This window comes from Cygnus olor, chromosome 7 (assembly GCF_009769625.2).
Source record: "Cygnus olor isolate bCygOlo1 chromosome 7, bCygOlo1.pri.v2, whole genome shotgun sequence".
Classification (NCBI taxonomy): Eukaryota; Metazoa; Chordata; class Aves; order Anseriformes; family Anatidae; genus Cygnus; species Cygnus olor.
Window position 1 is genome coordinate 35,230,032 of NC_049175.1, and position 17,825 is coordinate 35,247,856.

Sequence of the window (17,825 nt, forward strand, 5' to 3'; positions counted from 1 at the left end):
GATCTAGGATTTACAACATTAATTACAGTTATTCTTCAACAACAGACATGTGACACATCCTTCTTTATAAAAATATTAAGATTTCGCAAATAGGAAATTACATGCGGCTACATGAACGCAGATGAGTTATGGAAACTAAAGATTCTCTTTAGACAAATTTATCTTTAATGACCAACTACTAAGAGAGGGAAATAGTAATTTACTTGAATGAATAATGCATATGTTTCAATATTACGCTTTTATTGCTCATTAAACCAGCATAAAAATTAATCATCATTTAAGGAGAACGAGGTTTAACCTTTCAACTTTTTGTTTCATAAAGTGTTTGCAGAGCAGTCTGGGGGGATTTTTAAGATGACCAAACAAAGAAGGAGATACCTGCCACTTCTTCTGACAAACTCCTCCAGCCTGGAGGCCTCACCGGGGCTGGGGCAGAGCCCCCACACTACACTGCAGCTGGGCAGCGTGGCCCTGAGCCATCTGAAGCCAAACAAATTACCTTGGATAACTGAAGTGGGGAGTAAATTTTATTGACTCTTTAACACACACTTCACGTTTTGTGCTTTGTTTATACATGCTTATTTAGCTTGTACTGGAAATCCCATTACGTATGTAAGTTAGACACCACCATACAGAACAAACAGCATAGATTTAGTGATAGAAAATAATATTCCCCAATGCTAAACATGCCAAGAAAAATAACATAATTTTGAGGGGGAATGAGCAGAGCTGATGTAGTTGTCTTAAAAATTACAAGCCAGTACACTAATTAGAGCTTCATCACCTTCTCATTGAAAGACTTGGTGAGTGTTACTGACCTTTATGAGTCATTAGCCTTTCATCCTAAAGTCCATGGTCTAAAAGAAAAAGACCATTGCTGGTCTTTTAGATCATTTGGGTGTATTTTTGCTTGCTTAGGCTTTGTCAGAAGAAGAGATGAGGACAGACTTAGCTGTAACATGGCTATTTAATGTTTTTATTTGTTTTATTTTTCAGCAGAATAACGTGGCTTCAGAGACACAGTTTAAAACCAAAAAGTTAAGAGGAATGCCAACCAATCAAATAAATTTTTTCTTTTGTCAACTGAATTAAGTAAAAGCCAGATGGCAATTAAAAAAAAAAGTGTAAGTGATTTGTTTAACATCCTGTGCCTAGGTAATATTTACAGAGATGCTACTGGGAGGGAGCTGCTAGATATTGAGGCTGTTTACCACTAGGGCAATAAAACAGCCTAATCATTCAAATTAGGAAATCACAGAGTTTAGATGTGCTGATTTAGCAGCCATGCACACAGCTGCTGGGCAGACAAGACAAGCCCACCTGCTGAGAAGAGCAGACTGGGACTCCTACACCCAAACCCCACCTGTCCCCCTAACAGGGATTTTCACCCCAGATCAGTCCTTCTGTGAGCTGTGGCAGGTACAAAATGCTAATTATTGCTAACGCCTCTATAACGAGCAGCAACCTGCATTGTGCTGAAAGTGACTGAATGTGACAATGACAAAACGCCCCCAAGGAAGGCTGCCATGGAGCACCCCATGTCCACTAACCCTGTCTCCGTGTTTCAGAGAATTTATTCTCTGAGCACCAGGACATATGCTGGCACACTGGCGGGTGAAACAGGAGCAGCAGGTTTCATGTTTTTTCACAGCATTAATACAGAAATACTATACACATGGCAAGGATTCAAAAACAAGTACAGAACCATTACTGGTCACAATTCAACTTACCGCTGAGCGGGTGAGGAATGGTGTATTGCTTTTTTTTGCTTGAGGCAGATGCTGAGGAAAGTTTGCGAACAAGAAGCGCTCCTTGGTTGCTTACAGGAGCATCATTCTGCTGGGCTTTCCTCTGCTGGACCATATGTTGCAGCTTCTTCAGCCTTTCTTGCGAACGGGAAATGAACTGAGGCTTGTGAATTTCTAGTGCTTCCTAAACGAAACAGAGAAAACACTTCATTTTAGTAAGATGAATACCAAAATTTTGTTCTTCCTTTAAGTGGGTTTAGTAAGAGATTCCCCATGAAAATCATTGCTGGTCTGAATAAAGTTCACAAACTGTCTTCCTATCTGACTTTGCTCCCTTTCACTGTTAGAAAGCTGCCTTAGCGTGTATATTTCCACATCAGGCAAAGAATAATATTTCTAGGAAAAATATAAAAATAAGACGACATGTCCAAAAGGTTTTGAATTACACATTTTTATAAGTTACCCGTATTCAAGTTCTTGACATTTTGCCTATTTCTTTGTCTCACCCCATCTCCAAAGCAGCTTGTCACTGACAGTTCACAAACTTTCCTGTTTACTTTGATTATCACGCAGATCCATTCATGGATGATCCAGAAAGAAAATGCTTTCCAGTCAAAGGCTGCTTCAACGTTTAGGAATGTCTCAGGGCAGACGACAGGAACAGAGGTTGCTCTGAGATATGCACTGGACCAGAAGGAGGAAAACACTGGGTCTGCTGACGTTGTTTGCTACCAACCTTGGTCACAGCCGTGCCTATGGCAGCCGCTGGTGGCACTGGATGTCATGCAAAACTGGGAAAACGCCAGTTTCAAGGTGCGATTTCAAAAGCACCTTTGGGACCTTTGTAAACCCCAAATTTTTACCATGGTTCTCCACGGAATGGCAGCTGGGACTTGCCCAACCAGGCAACCCAGCAAATCTCGGCAAGTAATGAAAGCAACCAAACATCACGAGAAAGGAGAAAAATCAAGGACATGCCAACCTCTGTCCCCAGTCAGTTCCCAGCGGCAACACCATCCATGAGAAAAAAAATAAAAATCACTCCCCACATTAAGCCCACCCATAAAAACAGCGGGTATTTTACCTTCAGTGTCAGTGGGGCGGGTGGACTCCTCTCGGGCTCGGGGCTGACATCTGGCTGGGCGAGCGCGCTGCGGTTCTGACGAGTGGCATCCAGGCAGCGAGGTGCAGACAGAGCTTCCCGGCTGGCTCGAGCCCGCTCCTCCTCCTCATGCTCCTCCGTTTTGCCACTTGAACCACAAGATTCGTAATCACCTTCAAGAGATTTAAAAGTTCATTAAGAGTGCATGGTTAATTTTTTATTGGGTTTTCCACCTCATTAGACAGAGAGGGCAATTTCTGAAATAAGAATGCCAAGGTATTATTAATAGGCCTCATTAAGCAGAATAGATCAAATCTAATCATAGGTGCTACTCACTGCCCTGTGACACCCAGAGTATCTTTCACATTAAGCCAGGCACCGCATTGAGGCGTAATTACCCTGCTCTGAAGCTTAGCTCCGTTTGATGGTAGTCACTTCCCAAAAGCATGACGCTTCTCTAATATGGCTGCGTTATGGAAAGCAGAGGATATCACGCTGCAGCTCAGTTTATTTCAATTTATTGCATGTATCGCAGGAAATAACAATGTTATAGATCTTTATCACATATCATATCTCTGACCACACTGAGGCTTTCATAAACCCTACTCGTTTTTTTTATTTGCTGATAATACGGTTTGCTTTCTATCATTTCTATGTGTTCATTAGGCAGTTGAATGACTCCATGAAAAAACTAATAAACTAAGGCTTAATATGCATTTTATCAAATTATTATGAAAGCTGTCAGTTCACAAAGTCCTGCATCAAGAAAAAAAGTTGATTTTCTACTCTTAGGACTATGCTTTAATGCTTTATTACTGATATTTCCTGCACAAGTTCGGACCAAAAGAGGGGATGTACTCAAAAAATCAGACAGCTGACAAGATTCTCATTTAGAGAACAAAATTAAATGTAATCCAGAATAACAAATTAACTTCAGAAAAGGTCCATATGCAGTATTTTGAAAAGTCAAACTGGAATACTTCTTCCTTGCCAAATAATTTGATTTCTAGAACTAAATATCTGGGAATAAAGCCCATTACTGTTTTATTTCAATTTTTGGTTACAATAAACTTAAAAATATTTTCCTCTCTATGACATATTGTACATATTATATTGTACTTAAAAAAATGTTAAAATGATCTGTTTGGGGTACATCTGCCTTATAAAAGCTTGAACTGTATTTCCTCCCTAATGCTGCTCTTGTTAACGTAATACTTTTCGGAAAACAAATTGAAACCTGTGAACATGAAATTAAAATTTTTAATAAGTTGAGTTTTCAGAGGTGTCAATTAACTTTATCTTTAATAAATCTCCGTGGATGCTTCACTTTCTTAAAACAAAGTCACATTTAGGTAGTGAAGTGAAATGATTTAACTTCCTGCACTGAAAGCAGGAATATCGGCATCTCTCACCTAAGTGGGTGTTATATTCTCTACCTTTATAGTCAATAATGAAAATGTTTTCCCTACCTGCCTACAAAAAAAAAATCCATATGGAAAAGGGATATATGACCATTACAGCACTGTTAAGGTATAGCTGGAGTAAACTTCTTACAAACCTATTGATATTAAAGCCAAATTCATCTATAGTATGATTCAGTTGCCTTCAGCAAAACTATCTTATGCATGAGTTCAGCTACTCATCTCCATTTTAGCTATTTGTACAAATGTGGGAAGTAAGACATACACATAGCTGTTGAATTAGAAGAAAGTATTGTTTAAGTGCTGAAACCTTGCTGATAAAAAAAGAGATTGCAGAGGTAAACGGTATCTAAACAAGGTTGTAAAAATAACCTCGGTTGCGGTGTTTCTTGGTCAGACTGGGAGTGCTTCACTCTGCAGTTTTAATGTTTTTTCAAGATTTTCTTGAACCTACCTACAAAGTAAACCCATCTTTGTCATTTTCATTTTGTTTTCTATTAACCATAGCAATGTATACAGTTTGATTAGTTGATGGGATCTCTCGCTAGATGACTCATACTCAGCACTTAGAGCTGGACAAAAATGGACTGAATTTCCATTATTTCACTTTTTTCTTTGAGACTGATCTCATCTTATTATTGAAACCATATTCCTAACAAGCACAGCAGGATTTGTACCTTACTTTTTAGGAGCTGGTTATGCCTGTGAACATTTTCTTCCAAGATGACTCTTGATGAAGTTTTTGTGTTGCACATACTTTTGGAGACAGACATTCTTGGTTTCAGGATGCCTTGTGCTTGGATATCTTTGGGTATGGAGGTGTCCTTGGAGGGATCTTTGTTTTTCAATGAGCCTCCAGCAGCAGCGGTTGTCCTTCTGGATGCTGTATCCAGAAGAGAGGCAGAGGCCGTTGTGCCTCTGATGGTGGTGGTGCACTGCTTCCTCTGGCTTCCAGACGGCATTTGCGTTCCTGTGAAAAACAGGAAAAAAAAATCTATAGCATAGGAACTCTATTATTATTTTTCAGCCCTCTGTTCCTCATCATTTTTATTTCCAGCAAAACTGGAAACTGCTTTTAGCCATATATTTTAAAAGTTGTAACTGATACAAATATTATCATGACTGCCATGCAGCTGTACTGCAACAAAATGTTACTGACAGAAATAATCAGAGGATACTCTTCATAAAAATAAGCTGCCATTCTAAATAATATATATATATATACACACTCCAATAGACAGTGTGGAAGGAGTCAAGAAACCTCTAATGCAAATGTATGCCATGTGGTTTTCTCCTGTCTCTTATTCACTTGAGACAAAATTTTCAGATTGGTTAAACCTGGTCAAAAATTATAATTATGGATCCAGTCATGGCTGTGATGAAAGCTGAGGTCCACATGGGTTTGGAATCAGGGTTTTAAGTTCTCCATAGGGGGGTGGCTGCCTCAGAAATACCACTCATCTCCAGCATGTTAAGGTTCACGTTCTACCTCTCTACAAAACCATGGCAGGAACCAGCAGCAAAAAGGTCCAATTTGTACAAGATACACTTTCCCCTGAGATTGTTTTCATGAGAAGGATGTTGCACAGCAGCTACAACTGCAGGGCCTTGCCATGTCAAAAGCAACAGAGCTCATCGGGTAAGCTCAATGCTACGCAAACCTTGAGAGAGAATTCAAACAGACCGCCACTACTGCCAGCAAAACCCTAGCAAACTGAAAGTGCGGGTACATGAGCACACAGAAGTGACCGCTCTCATAGGTGCATCTCAGGTAAAGTTCTGAGGAAAAGGAAGTAATAACAAAGGTATCAGGAAAGGGAATTTAATTCTTTAATTTAATTTGGGAACAGCATGGAAAGGGCATCAGGATCAGCAAGGGGGAGGAAAGACAGAAAGAGCAGATGGGAACTATTTCAGGTCCCTATAAACCACTCCCAGAGGTTCCTAAAAGGCAGACACCCACGCAGCCACGAACACAGCATGACTCTGCTCTTGTTTTTTAATACTGTGCAAAAACTACTAATGGCTGTCCTAGTCACAGGCTGGCTGAAGACCTGAAGATTTAGGTAGGTGGAAATGACTGATAGCTTTTAAGAATTTGGTGAACCGAGGCAACTGGGAGATCTGGGAGGTGCAAGGTAAAAACAAACAAACAAAACCCCAACACAGCTGGTTTCAGACCTAACCATAAAGACAAACAAACCAGGCAGTGATTGTCCCATTCTTTATGTGGACATAAGACATTTTACAAAGTACTGGCATTTCACGACAAACACTTTAAAAAGTGGCCACACAATTCCTCTCTCCTCTGACTCATTCTCAACAGCTGCCCCTCTCTAAACAATTCTTCCCTGTGTCTCAGATGAGGACAGAAGGAAGATTGCTTCTATCTTTGTCCTCTCATCCAACAACAAGAAGGGACGAAGTGGCACACTGTGTTAAACCCTTCCTTATTGTCATTAGGTAAAATTAAATCCTGCAGTGAGGTGTGGGGGTATTTTCAAGTCACTTTCCCAGTCCTTAATCTAGTCCTAATTAGATTGAAAAAACTCTGCCACAAAAGGATGATTTCCTACACATCTTAATGGTCTGAATAACTCACGCTTTGTGCTGGTCTTCCTGTATTTTTGGGAAAATCAAGAACATTAAGGTACTGCTTCTAGTCTTTTCCTTACCGTGCAGATTAGAAAGTTTTTAATATAATTTCTCATTTCTTTCTGTAAACTGAACTGCCAATACAGGGAGAAGTCAGCTCCCAAGGGGAGCCTCTAGTGAGGAATCCCAGAAGGTCAGCATGGACAGAAAAAATAATTTTTTTTCTAATTAAATTCATTGAGATGAACCACATCCTAAGAAATTTCATATCCATACAGAAAAAGTGGTCAAAGCAAGGCTGTGCACACAAAGCTCCCAAATTGTAATCTAGCATCCAAGCTCTCCATCTTCTCTCTGATATAACTGATTTTTCTCCTTGCTTTTCACACATTGCAAATATTTGCCTTCTCTTTTGTCAAACCTCATCTCGCTCCTCTCAGAGGAAAACAGTTTTGCTGCAAATGCTCTCTACAAACCAGGCAGACTCAGTTCTGTACAGCCCCTCAGCTGGAGCTCATGCACATGCAGTGCTCTGCTCCCCCAGTCCCTGACCGATCCTGTACCTGCGGTTACAAACTGTGTTTCTTCAAGTTTTTCGTGACATACAGAGGGAAAAGACATTGAGACAGATTAATGGTGTCATGGGCATCAAAGAGTGTTTGTGGCAAAGAGGTAGAAACAGGCAGCACAGTAGGAGAAGATGAAGAAAGCAGCAGGTAGCATTAAGTAACTGCAGAGCAGCAGAGAAGGAAGTCTTTTCACAAAGGCAGCCAAGACACTAGAATTAGGGGGGTGGGAGGAAGGAGGGCAGCTCAGCCACAGAAAGAACTTGAATGGAAAACAGATTATCTCTTTAAATCATCTTTTAAATTAAAATAGTCTATTGGCCAGCAGAAAGCAGAGAGGAGACTAAAAGAAAGTGGGAAGCAGAAGAGTTCCTGCTCATCCAAAGCAGCATCGCAGTAGGAGATCATTTGCCTTCATATCTAGAAATGGTCTGCGCAACAAATGCGTGTGTTGTGAAGCCAAACAGCTTCTTCACCGAGACTGTCAGACTGCTCAACAACCACCGCTGTGTTCCCAGTACAGGCTATTTGCTACTGCTAGGCACCGGTATCCAAAACTATCATCGGGGGGAGAGAACAGGCTGAAAGGTGGCAGAAAAAATATTGGGGACCAGAGCTGGCAGAGGAGTCATCTTCTGGCCACCACTCCTCTGTAACATCTGAAAACATGGGTCAAAAAAACATGGAGGAAAAAAAAGGGGGGGGGGGGGGGGGGGGGGGGCAAAGGAAAGAAGAGGTGCCTGGAGTACTCATCCTCCATTTACCCCTAACTACCAGACCAGGTACTTGTGAGTATTGGTTGCTGAGTGTAAGTACAGTAACCTTCAGAAACAGAGAAATTAAGCCCCAGGAACTTTCTTATATATAGTACAAGTGGAGGCAGCCTTCCCTTCCACACTGCGCCCTTTCTCCGCTAAAGGAAATGCCACCAGCGGCATTCTGCCCACAAGGTCTGAGAATTCCCTGCAAAGACATATTAGGAGAGAAACAAAATGCAGGTATGAATGAAAACAGGAACGTGATCTGAAATTACATAAAGGCGATGGCTGTTTCTTAGCATTTTATCATAACAAAAGGCTGTCTAAGAATTAAAAAATAATAATTAAGAAATTCTGCTATAAGAACACTGCACCATTTCTGCAGGAATATTGTCTACCTTAGATATTGTATTAGTATTATAACTAAATCTTAGTCATTAGATCAATTACCAGATACACAATAGGGTTTTGTGGAGGTGGTGTTTTTTTTTTTCTGTTGGGTTTTGTGTTTTTGGTTTTGTTTTTTTTTGTAATTAATTAAGGTAATAAGAAAAGGTGCACCTTGTTCTTGTCTGACATTGAAGGCAATCAGAATAATAACAGAGCCAATTTGGTAAAATCTTTCCTCTAACTCCCTCTTGAATTAACCTTTCAATTCAAAAGATCCACCCAGGTGCAGTCAATCCCCAGGAAAACACAGCAAAGCAACGCAGACATGGGCTCCGAAGACCAACTCTCTCATCCTCAAAGCAGCTGTCAATTACCTTAACTAACAAATGCAGATGCAAATGATATTCGGGGAAAGAAAAAAAAAAAGCAAAGGTACTGAAAGGTAAGATCACAGAGTTTCACTCTGTACGTTCAGGATCCGTTTTTAATATGCCGTGTGGGGAATTAGGGCTGTTACTCTCATTAAGACTATCTGGAATCATATATCTAAATCCCCACGCAGCAAACTGGAAATATATATACCCCTCTGAGTATAGCTAGAATTGCAACTGGATGACTAGTAATATATGTTTTTTCTATCATCCAAGCTGAAGAAAGACTTTAAAACTAATGAACAAAGACATGCAAGTGCAATGCCGTGGGAGATACAACAGAACAAAACTCGAAGAAAGGGAAAGCAGAATGACGCTGTCAGTAAAATTCAGTGAATAGGTATCCGAGTTGTAAAAGCTCATCTGCCTATAGGAGAAAAAGTTAAGGAACAAAATCATAATTGAATCTGGAGATAAGTCATTTTTGCCTCTGTGCAAGAACCAAAAAGACAACAGTTCAATTCTTAAAGAATGACTTGGAGAAAATCATATGACATTGGAGGAGTTAAAAATATTCTGTAAAACTAAGACTAGGTTTTCAAAAGTCCGTTTTTTTTTTTTTTTTTCCAAAGAATCCTTGATCTCTGAGTAAAATGAGCACATTGTTTTACTGTAAAGTATCTTTTTACATTTTCCTCCCCTCCCTTCAGGGGGTTTTGCTAACAGGAAGTGACCTTGTATTAGAGCAGGTTAAGCTTGCCTTTCCTTAAAACATTGTCAACTCAGGCAAATATACACTTTTCCATCGTTACTACATTTTTTTTCTCCTTTTTTTTCCTCTTTACATCAGGATAAAGCAGCTTTTCATACTTCCATGTAACTCTCTTCCTTGTATTTCACTGTGGATTTCTGACAATTCATGACAAAATGCTTCTTTGAAATGGCCAAAGCTCATCTTAGCAGATGCACAGCACCACAAATCCTCCACGACCACCAAGTAAGCCTGACAAGATATGGCTGGGGAAGAAGACACACAGTGATGATTCGCTGTGTGTCTTTAATGAGATCAAGCATCACCACTATAGGCAGGCTCAACATTATACGCTATACACCAACTACTTTTTTTTTTTTTCCCCTTCTCTCTTTTCTATTAGTAAAAGCCCCATGCCCTGGGCTGCTGAGCTCTCCCAGACCTCCGTAATGGGAGCTGACAATGCCAATACCCCAAGCAGACAAGGTCAGCAATTAATATACCTTAAATGTAAGAAACTTCTCCCATTTTGGAGATTTAGACCCAGGCCTGCGTAGGCGTAGGTTGTACGAGCAGTGATCCAAAATCCAAACCAAGACTGCAGCCTACTGATGACAAAGACTAATGACTCAATTCCTATCATGCATCAAGCATTACCATTGCTAAGCCATACGGTCTTAAAAGTAAACAGACTGCATCATCTCAACAGGCTGGTAACACAGAAAAATGGAAACACTGAGAGAAGTGACAATATTATTAGTTATTTCAGTGTTTGTCAAGGCATGGAAGATAGGAAGGATAATTTATCGTTCAGATCACAGCTGAGGAAAGGACATTGCTTTTAATCAGTCAACAAGCTACAGTCAGCAAGGAACGCTACAAAATTCAGACATTTTTACTAAAATTTCTGCTGATCAGCAGTGAGACCTATGCCCCAAACTGCCTTTTGATGTTTGTCAAATGGCTTGTTTGCAAGAGGCAGTGTCAGGACTGTTCAGCATTAACATCCACGGAAACTATCCGTGTTGCAAAAAATCCTGACAAAAATGTAGCTCTGCCTGTGCTCCCTAATCAAAATGTAATACTTAACAAGGTTTACTTTTCAATAGAGAGCTGAGGCTGGATCCTGAAAAACAGGCCTTGGCCACATCCTCAGCTCCAGTTCGGGAGCTGTCATGACCGAAAGGCAAAGCAACTTTGCAAGCTTAACCAAAGAGAATCAGCCACGCTGTTACTCCTGGTGAAGATGTCATTGTACCTGTGTTAATGCTCCTTCAAACAACCCTGCCCAGCAAGGATGAAGCTTCATTATCTCTGCTATATCAATAGCACCTCAAGCTAAAAGGCTAGATTAAAAAATTATCACTGTTTTTGTTGTTTTTCTAGTTATTTTCATTGGATTTTAAAATGATGTTGATAACTGTGGACACATTTCTATGAAGGAAGATGCTGTCTTTTTTTTTGTAAAAGCTAATATTTGACTGTAGAAAGTTGTAACCATTTAAAAAGGAAAGCTTATCAAGTGTACCTAAGGGCTATTAAGCTTCAAACCTATAATCAGTCCAAAGTAGGAAGAGCTTCTTGATGTCAAGAAGCAGCTTGTTTACAGAAGGCTTTTGGCAAAATTAGAGTGTAGTCCAACCCTTGGCTTCGGAGCAAACAATCCCATAATGCGTTTAATCAACGGCACCTAGCAATAAGTCTCTTTGTGGCGACTTCCAATTTATTTTCTCAAAACACTTTACAAATAATTCATCAATCTTCTCTCTCAGTGTTAAATAAGCGGACGCCACTTTAAATATGGAGCTAATACCTAGCGATGTGGTGTTTAGGACAGGATGTGATGCACCGATTCCTACGGCGCACGGAGAAGCTTGGTGGAATAAGAGCGTAATTTGTAATGACTACAGCAACCAAAAGGAAACGCTCCTGCCTGGCACCTGCAGGAGATCATCTTACACTCTGACTCATGAGAGTGTGCGATTGCTGCAGAATATTTCAGTGGTCAGGAAATAATCCACCTACGTTATTTGATTCGACTGCCTGCACCAGTGCATTACCAATACCCAGCTAGTCAAGAACAGCGTTTGTATATTTTGTTAACATTTTTCCCCTTTGCTTCCTATGTGCTGGGACAGCATAAAAGGAAAAATATTCCCTTTTCATTAAACCTTTCATAGAATATCCTGAGTTAGAAGGGACCCACAACAATCACTGAGTCCAGCTCCTGAAACCTTGTATAATTTGGAAGTTGGTCAAGCACCTGATAATTATTTTCTCACTGACGCAAATCGATCTTAGATTTTAGAGTCATACCTTGAATCATCATTTTTCTTGTCATGCCTTTTGGCCGTGCTACACCAAAACTGTGTCTTTAACAAACCAAGGACTCCCAGGCAACTGGTCCTTAGACAGAGAGGATCTCTGTTCATATTATTAACAACCAGATGAATGGCTATTGAAAAAACTTCAAAGTTTGCTGCTGTACTTATGAGATGTTCTCCGTAACACCTGCATAACAAAATCTTGGAGTTGGATGTCCATGCTTGCATTTTAAGGATGTCATTTTAGAAGATATCGCGTGCTATTGTAGTGATTCAAGAAGTAATCTGATGCAGTGTGCCTTTTAAAAAAAATATCAGGCTGATTTAAAACATTTAAATGGTGATTTGCAGAGTGAGAAATGCATCAACCACTTGGTATTCTCATCATGTCAAAGACACCTAGTGGTTCAGCTCTTTCTGATAATTTACCACAGCCAGACTGAGCCAAGTATTCATTTTGCAGACTGCAGAAGAGTTGCTCCTACATTAAACCAAGTGTGAAGAAGGGGAAAATTAGGCCCTTTACTCTAGTGGCGTAATGCAGTCACCAAACACACATAGCCCTTCTTTTTCTTTTAATCATTATTTTATTTATTTTAGTATCCAGTCCTCCACTGCTTTCCCTGAGTGCTGACAAGTGACTTGCCCCCTCCAGATCCTTTCACTTCAAATTGTCTCACATTTTTACCAACTCTGGCAGCCCAACATAGAAATGGTTTCTTCTTGTCTACTCTGAACAGGATGGAGAACAATAGAAAAATCCTTAACTTTCACATACCAAAAACCAGGAGGGCTTAACTTTAATTTGCGTCTTCTGCAGACAATATGATTGTCTTGGAGAAAATAATACTAACTCAGCAGGTTCGTTTCTGGAAATGCTGTCCATAATATCATTACGGATATATAATAACAAACCCCAAAGGTCCATGGCTACTTGTTGCCTGAAACTGCAGAGAAATTGTTAAAGAAATTGCAACATAGACAACTATGAGTGTTCTAATCACAGCCAGGGTCACTGGGGCATCTAATGAACCACCACTGAAGCACCAGTCCTGTCACTGGAAGCCAGCCTTGAGCATCATGTTGCCCCCAGCACCTGTCACCTCCAATGGTAGCTGTCCAGGGTCAGTGTCCATACAATGGAGCATAAGGCCACATCACTCTTCTGAGTCCCTGAGTTTTTCTACATGAGTGGACTAAGAAGGAATGCCACACCACACTGCTCCCTTGTTTTTCCTCTTAGACCCAGTGAGCCTCCTCACCCCTCCCTTTGTCACACCAGAGGAGGGGGCAACTGGCAGCCAGTGTTTGAAACAAGGACCAAAGCTCAAGAGTTCACTCTGTAGAAGTGAAAAGGCCCTCCTGAGAATAGGGGACATCTCCTCCTAAATAGGAATTAAAAAGCTCCAAGATAAGGAGGGGCCACTGCTATTGCCCATCACACAGGTTGGGGTCTGTGTGGAAGGGCAGCAGCATCTTCTAGAGTTACTCACAACTGAGGGCTGCAATTCCTCACTGAGTTTTCAACATCTATAATGACAAGTCCTCAACTTCTCAGCATCTGATACAGCACATGAAGGTCACATTGCAGCGTGACAAAGATCCAACGACACAAAACGTCTAGACTAAAGAAAATTGACAACCTCCTCAATTTTAAATTTATACCAGATGAAGTGAAACTTCAAAGGAGACCCTTCTAATAGGTTTTTTGGCATGTGGTCCTTTGTTCTTAACAAGTCAGCACCAGCTGCTATGTCCATAATGCCAAGTCAGTAATGTCCCTGGCCAGATTCTCGGCTGATGTAAATCAGCATAGCTCCTCTGAAAGCAGATATTTCTATTGGTTAACATCAGCCAAAGATCTAACTCCTCATGTTTAGCAGGTGCATGCTAAAGTAAAATCTTCTGTGACATATTTCACATTTCTCCTGTCTTTGCCATCACTACTGCTGTACACATTCTTGGGCTGGAGAGTTAATTAGCATCAGCTGTAGGTACTCAAGTTTCTATACAATAAATTCCATACTGTAAGGAACAACTTTCTTCTAATTATATATTGTTTATATATAATATATATATATGTATACATATATTCTAGACTATTATGTGGTGACTTCCCATAAACAGAAGGTCAGGTGAGAACATCAGGTAGGCCACATTCATTCATTACAACATTTCAACTGCTATTTAATAGTTGAAAGTAAACACTACTAACACTCTTCAGTTTTAAGATTGCCTAGATTAGCCCATCCTGATTACCATGAGTATATATTAATTTAAAGGTGACCTCCAAATATTTGCCTGATATACAAACGTCTCAAATACCAGAAGCTTTCAATACATTTTTAAAACTAAAACATTGTTTTGCAGATAGAAGCATATTGAAATCCCACAGCACTCACTGTTTTGATTTTACTCCCATATAAGTATCAATACATATATATGCAGATATGAACACTATATTTAAAAACAAAAAAAAAAAAAAAAAAAAAAAAAAAACTCTTGAAACAAATTAAGATTTAGTTATTTCCTCCTTAGCAAACATTCTGCTAGATTCAGCACTTGTTATGAAACTTCTCTTTAAGAGGAAACAGAAGTCTATAACCATCTGGGTCCTTCAACACCCCAAAATACCAGATTCCACCTCAGTTTTCCCTATAAACTGTCTTGTATTGCTTTAATTAAGTAAATCACGCTTTCAAGTTACCTGACGTTCTCTTTGGGAAAAGATATAAGCAACTACACCACTAGCTCACTCTTCTGTCTTGTTCAATGATTTAAATGTATTTTCCCCCTCCTGAGCGCTGCCAGCCACCACTATTTATTCTCCATTCCTGAATTCTGCAGGAGACGGGGTGCTGGCAGCACAGCCCCCCCGAGACTCCTCCGTGCCCAGCACACGCTGCCGCCCCCACCCGCAGTCACAACCATCCCCATTGCATCACATTCACCTCCAAATGCTGACTCACGAGCACATCATAATCCTCATTCCCCACTTCAGCTACCTTACGAGCACGGTGAGCGCTGCATCCTCCATGCTCTCCACAGCTGAGCATAGGCTGTGACAGCCTATGCAGCACCCACCACCTCAACTGGATTTAAATTTCTCACCATCACAGCTATTTTTCCTTAATAACACTACCTGGCAGTTCTGGGCACGTCAACAAAAGAAAAACACAGGTGTAGACATTATAAGAGTCGAAGTGCTAGCAGAAGTCATCTATAATAAAACTTTGTTTATAACAAAGCTGAGGTTTGTGAAGGTGCTCAGGCATCAAGACATTTATGATGATCTAAGCTTAAGCAGATAAATTCAGATGTTGGCTATGTAAGATTTATAAAAGTGATGATTTTGTCTAATCAAGAGGTTAAAATGAAAGTAAATGTGCCCCTTTTCCTTCTCCTTGCTCCTTTTTAATAATTCAGTATAGCATCAAGTAGGTAATATATCATAAAAGATGGATAGAAAACTAGATATTCATGTGGAATATATTCTTCATGAAGGGTAGGTGAGAAATTAAGATTAAAAATGCTCCTGTCTTCAACAGAAACAAGACTAATCTTTTCATTTTTAACTTACCTTGTATTTATGAGACATTAGCTACAGACAGTAAAGGAAATTGTTGCATTGACTTAAAAGCAGCATTAGCAAGTTCTGACAGCTTGTTAGAAGTAGTGATTGAAGGCCAGGTGATCCACATCGACTGCCTGTGACGAGGTCCTCAAGGAGCCTGGCCCATGCTTATGTTTGGCTGCATCTCTCTGAGGTGGCTCCTGTGGTTCGCAGTGGGGACATTTCTCATTAGTGGTCACACATGCTCCTTAAGTTGCCCACAAGATTTAGATGCTGACCACTCATTTAAAGCGAATGCAATTACCTCCTACATCTCTATGGCCTCCCACAGCTGAAGACTGACTTCACATGCAACCTGGATTTTCCATCACTTAGAGTCCAATTTCTTGCTGGCTAATGGAAGTGAAGCACCAAAAGCAGCAGAGCCAGTGGAAGGCACAGTCCATAGTGATGAAGTCACAAGGTTATAATCCATCCTTGGGATGATATAACGCAAGGCATGGCTTTGAATGCTAACTAAGACTGAGAGTTTTGGATTTCTAGGTATAATTACCAACCATGAGCAGAGCCCAGGATTTACATTTCATAATATGCCTAAAATATCCTTCTGATGTGTGGTAAGATGTGGAAATATATACCTCAGGAGATTATCTGGCCCAACCTCCTGCTGAAAGAAGGGCCTTTGGTTAGGTTATCCAGGTCCATGTAAAGCCAAGTCTTGAACATTTGGATTTCAACATGAAATAGTATGAGTAATACTATAAGAAGAGTTGTCATTACTTTAGCGAAGTCACATGAAAAATTAGGAAAAGGCACTCCAAAGAAACCATGACACAACCAGCCCCATAGGAAACAGCAAAGCTGGCCCCTGTGAAACAGAAGTATGGGGGTGCTCATTTCTCTTCAGGTATTAATAAGTCAGCCTATACATCCTGGAAACTGCATTTACAGATTTCATACAGAAAAGTCTATTTTTCTATTTTTTGGCCATGGTGATATTATTACCACTTGAATTTCTGCTGGCAGTAAGCTATTGCCTACAGCTGCAAACTAATATAAACTCAAACTTTCTGGGTCATCAGAAATGTGACGGACAAAGAGCTCTCTGCAGTTACTTCATCCATAAGATAATTACATTAAAGTATTAACATGGTCTCAAAAGTTGTTTGTTGCCTCTTCTTTGCTAGTTCTTCCTTCTTAAACATTTAATTTCACAGACACTTAATTGCATAAACATATAACAGACCTTAACATGAATGGATTTGAACTAGTAAACGTTGGAGGAAAAAGTACCTAAAAAGTACCTGGGAGTCTGTAGTGGTATAAGAGACTTTGCTGATGGGGCAGTTGTCACTTTGCTGTGCTGGTAAAGCAGCATCATGCTATACAGGTCTTGCAATTTTGAGCTGTATACACAGAAATGCCAAAGCACAAAGCAGGAAAGTAAGTTTCCCATTACAGCTTTTATGCCTTTAGATAACTAAAACTAGTCTAGAAAAAATAAAAATAAAAAATAAAAATAAAAATAAAAATCTGTAGGACCATACCAGATTTACAGCAGAAAGGAATATTGGACCTAACAGATCCCTCTCTCACTTCATTGGTTTTTCAAACTAAGGAGAACTCAGTTTTTCATTTTCTCCCAGGTTAAAATTGTACCAAATGCCTTTCATTTTAATGTGCAGTCTGGATGTCTCATGAATTTAACTGGGTTTCTCGTGATCTGTCACATTTAATGGCTGACAGCTATGCAAGAGCTCATTACTTTGGGAATCCTGGTGAGAAGGCTGTTCTTTTGAAGCATTATACTGGCTGTTTATACAAATTTCACACAGGAAAGTTGTAGTAAGCTGATAAACACCTTCTTATATACTACAAAAGGTCTGATCAAGAGAAGCATATATCTTTACATTCTACATTATTGGTTACACAAATGGTGGAAGCAGTTAAGAAGGTAACACTTCCCATATTTATTTACACCTGTATTCTTGTGTACACAAATGGTGGAAGTCATTTTTCAAAAACCAGAATTTCTCAGCCAGTTACCTCACTTATTTACTTATTTCCTTTTTTCAGTAAAACTGGTGAACTACGAGCAATCTTCTATTTCACTTTCTAGTTGCTTCTAGTAAAAGTGATCCTTTTAAAGTGACCACTGTATAACCAAGCCCATGACAAATCTCAATATTATTCTAATCCTTGTTTCTGTGATGCATCACAGGGAG

The 17,825-nt window shown here is 39.9% G+C and overlaps 1 protein-coding gene across 2 annotated transcripts in view; it reads right to left on the reverse strand.

Annotated features, from left to right (window-relative positions):
* The window catches only part of C7H10orf90 (chromosome 7 C10orf90 homolog), a 65,382-nt gene that overhangs the window by 11,134 nt on the left and 36,423 nt on the right, over positions 1-17,825 (reverse strand). Inside the window, exons 4-6 of one of the 2 annotated variants that reach the window (XM_040564109.1) lie at positions 4,954-5,241; positions 2,833-3,023; positions 1,731-1,932 (exon numbers count right to left, since the gene is read on the reverse strand). In XM_040564109.1, coding sequence (XP_040420043.1) covers positions 1,731-1,932; positions 2,833-3,023; positions 4,954-5,241 — 681 coding nt within the window. Of the gene's footprint in view, positions 1-1,730; positions 1,933-2,832; positions 3,024-4,948; positions 5,242-17,825 lie in introns of those variants that run through there. The other variant, XM_040564110.1, reaches the window with a different exon arrangement.